Source organism: Nyctereutes procyonoides, unplaced genomic scaffold (assembly GCF_905146905.1).
Source record: "Nyctereutes procyonoides isolate TBG_1078 unplaced genomic scaffold, NYPRO_anot_genome, whole genome shotgun sequence".
Lineage (NCBI taxonomy): Eukaryota > Metazoa > Chordata > Mammalia > Carnivora > Canidae > Nyctereutes > Nyctereutes procyonoides.
The window spans coordinates 32,449,170-32,461,733 of record NW_026575134.1 but is presented as its reverse complement, the minus strand read 5'-3'; the positions used below and the strand labels follow the sequence as shown (position 1 = coordinate 32,461,733).

The window sequence follows — 12,564 nt, the reverse complement described above, 5'->3', positions numbered from 1 at the left end:
CACTCCAAAAGATAGCATGACCCCCATTGAAAGTATATGAAAGCCCTTTTCAGGAAAGAGACATCTTCTACAGTAACCACTGAGAAGAGGCTGCTGAGGGTCTCCATCTTCCTTCCTATGATGTGTCCAGAAGGGAAAAAGTGAGAATTTCTCAAAATCCTGGCTACAGTCCACTTTGGTCGACTCTTTTGGTTGATTAAGAAATGCCGGGCATGATTTCTTTGTGAATTGACTAATTTTGTTGTGGCTGGATGCTACTCGGTTGTTGAGGATGGTAATTCAGTTTGCATTTGTGTTCAGAGCTCTGGTGATGTGATGCTAGAAGGCCAACAGATGAGTTAACAAATAGTGAATTAGTGAATACACCTATGGGATTTTAAAAAATGATGGATGTGTTTGGATTCCGAAAGTTTTCTGAAGGTGGCTGGACAAAACAAATGGGCACATGTGAAATCTTTTCATTCTATTCTTGACACCCTAGCTTTAATGGCACATGCTTAATAAGTTAATAATCTGAAAGCATGGGAGAGGGAGAGTTTATTGGCCTTCTCTTCTTTTGTTTCTTTGCTGGGGTTATGTCCATATTTATTCTTTTAACTTCCTTAAAGAGAGCGTTCAGTTGTATAGGTCACAGCCAATTGTTTTTAGATCTATGCATTAGCTTCAGAGACTAGGATATAAGAATTTGGGGGTACGCAACTCAGATGTCTCACTCTTCTTAAAATGTTGGGAATTCCATTATACATTCTGTGCCTGATTTTCTTCCTTTGTCAAATGGGTTGCTTGGCATCCAGTTCAGCCACTAACATAAGTCACCACAACAGGTACGGATTCAAGTATCATCTCAGCAGGCTGGGAACCAACTGAAGAAAATGAAGATGAAAGAGACAAACACCCCAGTTATTCTGGATCAGGCATTGATGATGATGAAGATTTTATCTCCAGCACCAGTAAGAATAATCAATTACAGTAGAACCATTTATGCAAGGCTTACTGATTAATCTGAGTGATGCCCAGTATAGTGCCTACCTTGGGAAATAGTTAATGTGGAAAGTGAGCATAAATCTATGGCTTATCACGCTTTAGTTATACCTTAGTCCTAGATCATGAAGGAAGAAAAAATTATTTTTTTTCAAAATGGGAGTCAAAACTTCCTTCCATTTGAGCAATGGAGCAATGGAGCAATGAGGAAAATATCTTTTATAAAACTCCTAATGCCTTAGGTTCTTTCTGTTTTGTATATTTATATGATCTGCTGCTGCAGATTCTCCTTGAATTATTGGGCTTTGTCAGAGAATGGCATAGGAAAACACTACAACAAATATTTATTGTGTACCTATCGTGCTTGGTGCTGGGAACAAAAAGATAAAAAAAAAAAAACACAACCAGAGCTCTTGCCTTCAAACTATCATGTATTGAAGCAGTAGAATGTGAGTGGGAGGATATTAATTAAAAGTTGTAGATGATTCTACATTGAAGACTTAAACAGTCCTAGAAAGGCTTAAAAGTTGGGAACCAGAATTCAAGAATCGTCAGAATCAAAACTTGGTTGAAATCAAGGGGGCAAATCCAGTTTTAACAAATGAATAGGGCACCCATATAATTAAAAGACTTTGAAGGAAAGTACAAATGTTAGCTGAGCTTTAACAGAAACAGTGCCAAGTATTAAAAACAAATAGTGAATACACTGTATAATAGTATCCAAATTTGTGACGGTTATAAAACTTTTCGAGGGCAGAGATGGAAATTGAGCTGAGAAACATCCTTTAAAAACACATGCAAAGGTCAGTCTAATAGTTAGCCAGATGACCGGGTTTCCTGGACATATCTCTCATGATCGGAGATGTTGCTGAATAAAGCTGAGAATTCTGAACCTGAATTTCCCATATCACTTCATCACTCTTGTCCTCAGAGATGATATACCTTTGTGGTGTGACATGGACTCTCTCAGGTCACTGAAGTTCTGACTGTCTTACTGAAACCTGAGAGTGCTGTCCCCTAAATGGACAGCACCCAGGAAGGGATGACTCCAAAAAGTAGCTTGGGCTCTGAGGCATCGGAGTATATGGCATCGATGCCACAAATACTGAAGATGACCTAGACACTTTATATCTAAGCTCTTAAGTGGTATATTCTTTAGATTGGACACCTCTGCAGAGCTTGGTCTAGAAAACAAGGAAACCCCCTTTAATAACTTCAGAGAGAAAATCAAATAGCCAAAAAACACTGGAGCTTTACTATCACACTGTCTTCTGGGTTCAGGACACAGAAGGTGGGGCCATCATTAAAGATGTGGTCTTGATACTTGAGAAACTCAGCTTTCTTGGGTGGCAACCCAAACAGATCAACCTGAAAATAAATAGTGTGATCAAGGTCCTGGGGAAAATGCCCATTGGTATTTTTCATCTCTGTGGCGTATTTTCCAATTTCAGCTCACTGTTTTCAGTGCACTGCTTGGCACCTGTGTACGTAATTAAGCAGGATGCCTTCTTTCTTCTGTAGGGATATGACAACTGCCACTTTTTCACGCTTGTTGAGAATGTGCATAATGATTCTAAACTTGACTTGCTTCACTCGTGAAATAGAGCTGATGGTATTATAGTTCTGAAAAGAACTAGTGGAGATTTTAGTTGGGTATCAAAATAAGTTTGGAAGAATTAGGATGGATTTGCACATAATATTTTCACAAAAGCAGTTGATCCTAATTTTGTCGTGATCCTTCTGTCAGGTGTCTCCTACTCCAGCTCTATCATTTTCGGTGACAGTTTCAGCCTCTGGTGGATGTATGCCTCTTTTTCTTCTCCCCCCCACCCCCGACGGCCGACCATCTGCTAATGGTGGTGGGTTACCTATGGTGCTTTTCTACTGAATGTATGAATCTTGTTTTTCTCTCATTGGCTATGAATGGCTTGCTCATGAAGTGCTTTCTATTTGTTGAGAATACCATAGGCATTTGCTAAATATTCAGAAATGTAAATCATATGGCTGTTCTGGGTCAAATGTTCTTTCTTAACATCATCTATAGGAAATCCCTGGCTGCTCAGGATATGCCTTCCCCCACCAAAACTCTTATTGAAATAAAGTGATCATATCATCATGGTATAGTTTTCAGGTATCTACCTCTTTAGCCTGAGGATCTCCACGTAGCATACTTGCCAGTGATACCAATTCCTGGGGCTCTCAGGCGCACAGGGCTGTTACAGACTGCATGGATGGGCAAAATGCTAATGTTTTTGGCTCTCCTTGGTGGAGGGTGTTTCCAAAGCTGTTCTTCCTTCTGCTGCAGCTCCTTTCGCTCCTTTCTCTGGAACATGTCGTGTTCTGACAGCAACGTGATCTTTGACAGAATGCAGAGGACACTGAGGTGCTTGACAATATGGCTGAATCAAGCTGAAGTCCTTCTCTCTCTGCTTTCCCTCCGTTTTCACTCAACCATCTATATAACCTGGTATAGATGATTCACTGTATAGACCAAAGAAGAGAGATGTGTAAAACAAGTAGTGAAGGCTCAAGAGCTAACATTTTCCTAATTGCTTCAATCATCATTATCACAGTTCCAACCACACCACGGCTTTTTAGCCACCCAAAACAGAACCAGGATTGGACCCCGTGGAGCCCAGGCGAATCGAATCCAGGAGTATTACTTCAGACTACTGCAAGGATGACTGGTAATGGGTTATGCATACTTCATTAAAGATTTTTTTTCCCTCAAAGTCTATGATGCTGCAAAGGTCAATCATCAGGACTCGGTGGGAAATGTAGTTAATGTCTCATCACACATTCTAAATTTTCATGAGGATACTCGGTTCGACCTAGGAGTCATTTATCAATCATACCATCTGGGCACAAGATACTTTATGTTGCTTTATTATAAAAATGAACACATTACCTTGGTTTATGGTGCTGCCCTCGACAAAGTGATTATAGTAGAATAATAGGTAATCATTAAGAAATTTCATGCCCATTGACTTTCTCTTGGGAGAGTTTAGTGGAGTCACTCAAAAGTATTGAGCGGAGATGCTCAGAGGTACCATTTAGGCATAGCACTGTTAAATAGCATGCTTTGTAATGGAAGAGCACAACACCAAAGTTGGTTGATTAAAAAGTCACAGTGTATATAACCATCATCACGGCAGATGTGGACAGAAGTGGCACCAGTGCTAATGGAGAAAACTGGACCCGCGAACCACACTCTCCTCTCATTCACCATGAGCACCATGATGAAGAGGAGGCCCAGCATGCTACAAGCACAAGTAAGGAGGATGGTGGTCAGCAGTTCTGGCTTAGATGAGTTACTGAAGTCACTCGGAAGAATAGGGAAGAATTTTTTTTAGACATTAGCCACATCTTCTATTTCTATACAGTAATTTCTTTTATCCATGGAGCATGAAAAGCTGCCAAGTGTACGCACAAGTTCTAGGAGTTGGAAGAAAAATGCTAACTTGTCAGGTTGCCCACAAGGCCAAAATGTTGAAATGTTTTTAAGAGATCTGAGATATGTTTTGTGTGTGTGTGTGTTAGAGATCCCTCAAGGTTCCATTTGGATGATTTGTGTGTGTTTATGGAAATGTGTGATGAAGAGTGTATCTTTTGGTGCTGAGCAGTGGAATCTGGAAAGAAAGCTTGACAAGTGCGTTGATGATCTTTGGAATCCTTATCTTCTGTGAAGATCTTTGATGAATCCAGTTTCTTTTTTTACATTCTCTTCCTCACTGCATTGTAGAAAGGCATCCCTTATACTCTTTGGAGGAAGGTCAGTAGCTCATATAGACTATATTTGAATTTCTGTGACTGTTCTTTTTCTGTTTTTAAGCTCAGAGTAGCTTGGGGAAGGCTTTGTACTGTTATTTCTACTTACATGCAAACATCTCAGGTTTTGCAAAAACAATCTCAAGTCTCACTACTGGTCTCTGAGGATAGAACTAAAAAAGTAAGGAGTATATACTCTTCTTCCTTCTTGGAGATATGCCTATCATGTTTGGGAAAAAAAGAAGCTTTAATTTAGGATGACAGCTTGTAATATCTTTAAAACTATGATTTAACTATTATTCTCTTAGCTTTGGATACTCCTAAGGCAAGAATGTAAGAAGCAGCCACTTAGAAACCAAAGAGAGAAGCCATAGTTTTTAAGGGATGCCTTCAGACAACAAAAGAAGCATTTCAGACATCAACCAGGATGTAGGTTTTAAGTCCTGGGCATTGTGCTGAATACACCCAACAGGCCTGCAGCTCATTACTTATCCCAGTGGATTTTATTTTTGTGTGACGGCTATGGGCTGAGTTAACAAGAGCTTCTGATAGAAGGAAGAAATGAGAAGCAGACGTCTCTTCAGAATGGGATTCTGTACCATTCCCCTCTGGAACCAGTATATCTTAGAATTTAAGACAGTTTGTACTTAAAAAGGAGACAGTTTCTTAAGAGGCTTGGAATTAGCCCATTGTCAAAAGGTGGTGGGGGAGGGGGGGAGGGGACAGCATTCCTGGAGGGGGGTTGAAAATCCAGATATAACAGAACCTCACAGAGGGAAAGGGGAAAGTGGTAACCTCTACAGCAATTCTCTTATCAGTACTTACAAAACCTAAGGAGATTCTGGTTGGTGACCTCTGGGCTTTGTCAAAGACCATTACAACTTCTAGAAGAGAGTTAGCCTTCATATTTTACGATGGAAATCCTATCCTCTGCCGATCCATATGTTGCAAACAGCAGGGTCACTGGACATTTAAAGGATCGTTATGTTTCTAAAGATAGTGTAGTGTGTGCATGTGTGCGTGTGTGTGTGTGTGCACCCATGCATTTGTCTTTTTCTTTCTTTTCTAAAATATTTTGAGTAGGCAGTTTATGTTCGGGTTAGTCTCCCCTTTTTTGTAATTAGGCTCATGGTTTTTGTAACTTCGTTGTTTGTCAGGAGGTAGTGATTTAGTCAGTGGGAGGTGAAACTGAAGATTTGGGACTTCTTTTTCCTCCCTCTGGATAACCAGTTAACCCCAGGAATGTTTTGGCCAATGCAAGGGTAAAATGAGGACATAGGCTTTATTTTTTGAAGATTTTTCTTATTATCAAATCACACATATCATTTTCTAAAATTATGGAATACAAGCAGTCTTACCAGTTGCAAAATACACTTTGGCTTGGCAAGTCTATAGGCTCTCATTTTCTTGATGAACTAAACATTTGCTATTAGGAGCTATAAATGAAAATGACAGTGGCTTTCTGACTTTTCCCAAAGGCACCCTGATACAATTTTATTCCATTCACTTTATTCTTTTTAAAACTGGACTACTACAACACTGAGAGGTTGAAATTTTTAGCTCATCACACATTTCCATTGTTGTATAATCCCAAACACTGGCTAGAATAGCTTTCTTCCATTGACTTAATTTTGTTAAAAAGTAATTTTGGCAATTTTAGATGCCATGTAGACATAACTTTGTAATGTGCCAGTCATTGTCAACATCTTTCATGCTGGGCACATCTGCTGCTGGTGCCTTTCCAGTGCATGTGATCATGGGTTATGTGACCACCATTTGAGAAGGCTTCCTACCATGCTGATTTTATCATCAATTGGTTATATAATATACTCCTCCCCTCAAAATCACTGCAGCAAAGGGCTTAATTCTTTGGAGTCAATGTTCTCTCAGACAAGGATATATGAGGCCATGGAATATGGTAAACTAAGACTCATTACTGGGAATTCATAGACTAGGCTAGTCTTAACTTTGTGCCAATCTGGATGTAGGATTTTGAGCAAAAGAACTCTGAGTCCCAGTTTTCCTATCTGAAAAATGGAAAGATTGGGCCATTGATCTCTAATATCTCTTCCAGAATATCAGTGGTCTCTCTCCTTGCTGCTGTCCTTTTCTACCTTTTCTCCCGTAGGTATATGGCCTTGACATATTAAGATATGTGTTGGTAAGGAAATTGAACAATAATGGCTCACAATTGTTCTTCTCACAGCAGAGGCAATCCCTAGTAGTACAATAGAAGAAACAGCTACCCAGAAAGAGCAGTGGGTTGAGAATGGATGGCATGGGAAATATCCGCAGTCACCAAAAGAAGACTCTCATTCAACAGCAGGGACAGCTGGTAATGGGTTGTTTAACAAGCAAACTTGGGTGGAAACTTCCTCTTGGGTTAAATGTTAAGCATAGAGAACACTGAACAAAAAGACATTGAAAGAAGAATTGCAAATTATTAATTATTAATTAATCAATTAATTAGTAAATTATGATATGGTCAACACAGAGCCAACTCTTAAATGCTCATAACAAATCACCTAAGTAGGAGTTGATCTAGCATGCAAAGAAGAGACAGAGACTCCTGCATATGCCACTTTCAGATCTAGTTTTGGGCATCCCCTAGTGAGATTTTAGCAGAGACTTTGATCTTACCAAATACTCCCTTTTGTTTTGTAAAGGAATCTACGATATAGCTTTATAAAATACTGGGCATGTTAGAAAGTATTTGGTCAGAACTCTAATGTTAGAAGAAATGGAGCCAGACAGAAAATAACTGTTTGATGTCATTTAGCCCTTTGGTCATGTCTGTTTGGAGATTTCTCTTTGAACACACAGTGCTTTTTTCTTAGATTTACAAAAATACACCTTCTCTATTCTTGAACTGTGGGATCATGGAAATTGGACTTGAGTCCTGTCATCATCTCTAAGTGATGCCAGATAACTTGACTCTGCAAACTCCTATGCATGATTCTTTTGTCTGTGTGACAGAAACATGGAAATGCATCCTGTCTTGTAAGAAAATATGAATTCTGTATTCTCACTTGGTATCAGAATAGCCCCCTGCTTCCATTTGCAATATAGAATGTAATGCAGGATGTCCTTCCAGTGTGTGGCAGCTTCTGAATGCATACCTGGCAAAGCAATGGATTCAGTGACTGGCTCTGTGGTGTGGTTGTTGCTAAGGGGCTCCTATTGTAATCTTCCCTACCTATGTATCTCCACTGGTTCTGAATGAAGCAAAAGCACGTGCTGAATTCTTATATGTCCCTTGAGCTGTGAATCCCCTTGTTAGAAGGTAATGCTTCTGATGGATTCCATTCATGCTTTTGAGATGAATGATGTTTACTTTCATGTTTATCTTGTGGGCACCCTGATTCCTTCTTTAAATCACTACCAGTCTAATGTGCATTTAACTGGGATGTGGTTGTCTCTGAATGACATCATGTGCTTAGACACTTCCTCCTTTAGGGGATGGTGGCAAAATGGCATGTGGTTCAAGAACTACCTCTTTATCTTCACATGATGACTATAACTCATTCTCTGTTCGTGCAGGAGTTATTAATACCTTTGTGTCCTCTAGTTCACATGCTGATTGCTAAGTAAATGAGCATGAACAGACCCATACCTGCTAAAACATCCTGTGTTTACACAAGTTCTTGGCCCTCTATACCAGGAAGGTGCTTTCATTGTGTTGTCTAGAGAATAAAGTCTCTTTAAATTTGTCAGTATATCCCTGGTCAGATGTCAACTAACACTTTAACACTTGCTTGAACTCCCTGGTCACAACAGCCACAGCCCAAGACAGCCATCCAGATCAAAAAAACAACGCAGAGTCAAGAGGACAGCTCCTGGACTTACTTCTTTGACCCAATCTCACATCCAATGGGACCAGGGCATCAAACAGAAAGATGGATGGGTAATAGCCTCTGAGATTTTCTATATGTTATGTTTTTGAAAGGCACCAAATGGCCACTTACCTAGAAATGTGCCCTTGATTTTAGACCAGTCTGCTTTCCCAAGGAACCTGAAGTGTCTTCAAAAATTAGTTTTCTAGGTAGGGGTGATAAGTACATTCATCTGAATATGAAATCCTGGGCCGTGGTTAAAGAATTCAGCCAGAGGGTTAAAGCAGAATTAGTCCTAAAGTGGCAGGAGTGGAAGTTATTTTCTCTGAAGAAGAAGCAGCCTCAAGATTTATTTTCCATTTACTTTTAAGTACAAGGTTTTAAAGAGAGTGAAGTGATTGAATTCAGTGACTGTTTTCATGGTAGATGTAACTTAAAGAAACCTTAGAGGTCAAAAACCGGTGAGTACTCATTTCAAACAAGTAAATAAAAAGTAAATAAAAAGCTCAGAAAATATAATTATTCACTCTTGCCACATTTAGAAAGAAATACAGTACCCAGTGACTTAGGATTTGGACTACTCTTGGTCCTCAATAAATATTTGCAAATTTAACGAATGGACTGCTTTTTTACAGGATAGAATCCCTGTTTTCTTAAATATAAGTCTTATTTATCTATAAGCAATTAAAAATAGAAATGAAAGAAAAGTAAAAGAGATACTAGTTGTAGTTCTGCAAAAAATGGAGGATTTTGATTTTTTGACCAGTTTTTATATTCAAAAGGAATTCTTTCTTTATCAGAACAGATGACAGCTTTCCTGAGAGAATCTGCAGGAGTTGGCAGCAGGTGGTGTTATCGCTTTTTTTTTTCAGTCTTTACTAAGCTGGAGAATCCATGCTCCTTACTATACCCATGAATTGAGTTACTCAAGTTTTTTTAAAAAATTATTTGACAAGATGTCTCGATCACAGAAATATCACATTCCAAAAAAGGAGAAAAAAACAAAAGAGTCAATAGAGGGAAGTGAATTTTCAGTCATAGCATTGAATATGTTATCTGGATCCAAACTGCCAAGGGTATGCATAACATAGACTGCATTAAAATGGGTTCTAAGAGCATAATAATGATGTCTCTTGATGTTGAATTGAACCAAATTATCTCCAAAATGAATCCCAGAGTCTCTATGGCTTCCTTCCTTTAAAATATCCTATGCTGTTCCCCAATATTAATGATCAGATATCCCTTAAGCTACAATTTTGTTAAATATCTGCAAATGTGCAGTGCATTATGGACACAGCATGTTCCATGGCCTTACAGAACTTAAAATTTAGGAAAAGAAAACATTTATCATCAAAATGTATCTAACTATATTAAACGATAAGTAATAGATGTCAAATGAATGTTGCCCCCGATAAACATAAAAATTCAAAGGACTCTCCAGAGAGTGTCGGAGAAAAGTAGATCAGATCTGGTTTTTCAAAAATGAAAAAAAAAAAAACATGAATAGAGAAAGGAAGTCAGGGAAAGTTTTTCTAGAAAGGAGACTCAAGTATGGAGAGGCATGAAGGAAGGGAAACCAAAGGATGGTATGGATTTTTCAGAGTGACTGGGCCCTTTTCTCATAAAGGAAGATGAGTTTCAGTGGCTAGGTTGTGGCCATTAGGTTGCGGGGTTGAAGTGCCACATGCCAACCCAACACACGTGTGTGCACATGGCTGCTGGTGGCTCTGGTGTATCCATGGTGGAAAACCAAACCAGTAAAAACTAACCTTCAGGATCAATATTAATCCTCCATACTGATGAACAGAAAGAGGGTCTGTCTATTAAATCGAACATGTCAAAGATAATACAATTGACTTCAATCATAGATCGGTGCAAAATATCTTGAAGGATTCTACTTATAGAAGGGAAGGTGAGCAAGAGTGTCTAAAAGCTTAACAGACAGGACTTTTTCTGAGAGCATATCCATTTGGGGTTTTGATTTAGGTTAACTAGCCTTTCCTCCTTTTTGAAACCTGGGATAATACAGTCAGCCATGTTTTGCCCTACAAAGATCTTAATTCTCTTTTCTTGTATGTAAAGGCTTCATTGTAGATATGAGTGTCCAGTATTCCTGTGTTTCCCTCTGGAGTCATCTGGACCTGATTAAATCTCTCTGGATGCAGCAGTATGGGTAGACTTGGAGTTGGACAGCCAGCAACAGTGATAGTGCTTTTGGATTGTTTGGTCGCTGTTTCACTCAGGACTTGTTATTTCAGCCCCACCGATCTGTGGCAATTACTAGAAACAGCACATTTAAATCCTTCAGTGACATTTTGGCGTCTCTCAACATTGCACATGTTAAATTCCAGAGACATCTCAAACTTGTGTTTATAGGAAGAATGATTCACTGACATCGACTGCTTTTTATTTCTTGCCCCTGAATACTTCCCATGGCTTCCATGTAGGTAGTATTGGATAATAATTTTATGTGTTATATGCACATTCACTTTGTGAAAGGAAAAGGACCAAAAGAGAAAGGGGACTGTACATTTTTTTAATTAAAAAAATTTTAAAAAGCTCTTTTGCCAAGTGAGGGACATGTGAAAAAAATGGGATCTGAACCAGTGCATTTTGTCTTTTCTCCATGATCCAGATCACATGGGTCTATAAGGGAAGCAATGTGTATGGCATGGGACGAGTGACACACAGGCTTTGTTTCTGTCTTTTTGCGAGGCTTGAGAGGTATCTCATGTTTATTTAGAGTCCTTCCAGACTCAACAAAAAATGAAATTGTATCTTCCATACACTCTTTAAATGAAAGCCAATTACTTCTTGTGATACTCTTCTGAAGAAGTAATAATTTGTTCCAGTTCTGGAGACATAAGTCAGTATGTACTTTTCCCCCCTCTTGTCCAGGTTTGAGTATGAAAATAGTTTGTCTGTAGACCATAAACCACCCTCAGGTAGTGCTTAGTAAATCAAGCATTAACACTGGTTTGATTCCTTCAGATATGGACTCCAGCCATAGTCCCACAAGTCAGCCTTCTGCAGATCCGAACACACATTTGGTGGAAGACTTGGACAGGATAGGACCTCTTTCAATGACGACTCGTAAGGATATAGCAGCCCCTTTACTGGCCTGTGTCCTGCTTCAGCTCTTCCTCACCCTGGCCCACCTGCAGAGCTTGGTGGTGGAATGGTGGAGTTAGTGCTACGTGGCTCGGCTCAAGCCCAGAGTATGAAAGGGTCTTCATTGTCTATATTTTCTTGGTGTGTTCTTTAAATCTGATTTTGCCTTCATTCTTGGTGATTTCCAGATGCAATGACTTTATGTTAAGGAAAATTTTTAAAAGTTGTGGGATTCTTCCCAACTTGATTTTCCTTCCCTAAATCATTATGTGAGTAAAACCCAAGAACATGGCTAAGACAGTGGTTTCTCTGTTTTAACCATCTCCCTTTGGTTCCCATCTTTCCTCCAATCAAGGCAGAAGAGAGGTAGGGTTGTTGAGAAAAGAAATTGTGGGGCCAGATAATCATAGAGAATGGAGAAATTACAGCAGCCCACAGAAGGACTCCAGCCATAGTCCACATGTCAGCCCTTCTGCAGATCCGAACATACATTTGGTGGAAGACTTGGACAGGATAGGACCTCTTTCAATGACAACCCAGAAGGATATAACAGCCCCTCTACTGGCCTGTAGTCCTGCTTCAGGAGGGCAAGACATACTGTTGACCATTAACAAAAGTGGCAGGACCCAGAAACAAACGAGGAACACTTACTTATATCTCTTCCCATTACTGAACATCTTGTCGAACCAGTGCTTAAACTCTTAGTAGCTTTAACTGCCATTATATGGACAGGGCTATCCTAGAGGGCAGCCTGAAGTCGTTCGTGATTTCTTGACCGAGTATGAAAGAAATCCAGATTTAAGAGGGCTTCATTTCACTGCTTGATACACATACTGGTCAGAGTCCTTCATGTGAGCTCTTCTAGGTAGAG

The 12,564-nt window shown here is 39.4% G+C and overlaps 1 protein-coding gene across 1 annotated transcript in view; it reads left to right on the top strand.

Moving 5' to 3' along the window:
• The window catches only part of CD44 (CD44 molecule (Indian blood group)), a 90,463-nt gene that overhangs the window by 57,061 nt on the left and 20,838 nt on the right, over window positions 1-12,564 (top strand). Inside the window, 7 exon segments of the mRNA XM_055300977.1 lie at window positions 825-950; window positions 3,555-3,668; window positions 4,137-4,253; window positions 6,956-7,084; window positions 8,527-8,557; window positions 8,559-8,653; window positions 11,574-11,675. Of these exon segments, the coding sequence (XP_055156952.1) occupies window positions 825-950; window positions 3,555-3,668; window positions 4,137-4,253; window positions 6,956-7,084; window positions 8,527-8,557; window positions 8,559-8,653; window positions 11,574-11,675 (714 nt within the window).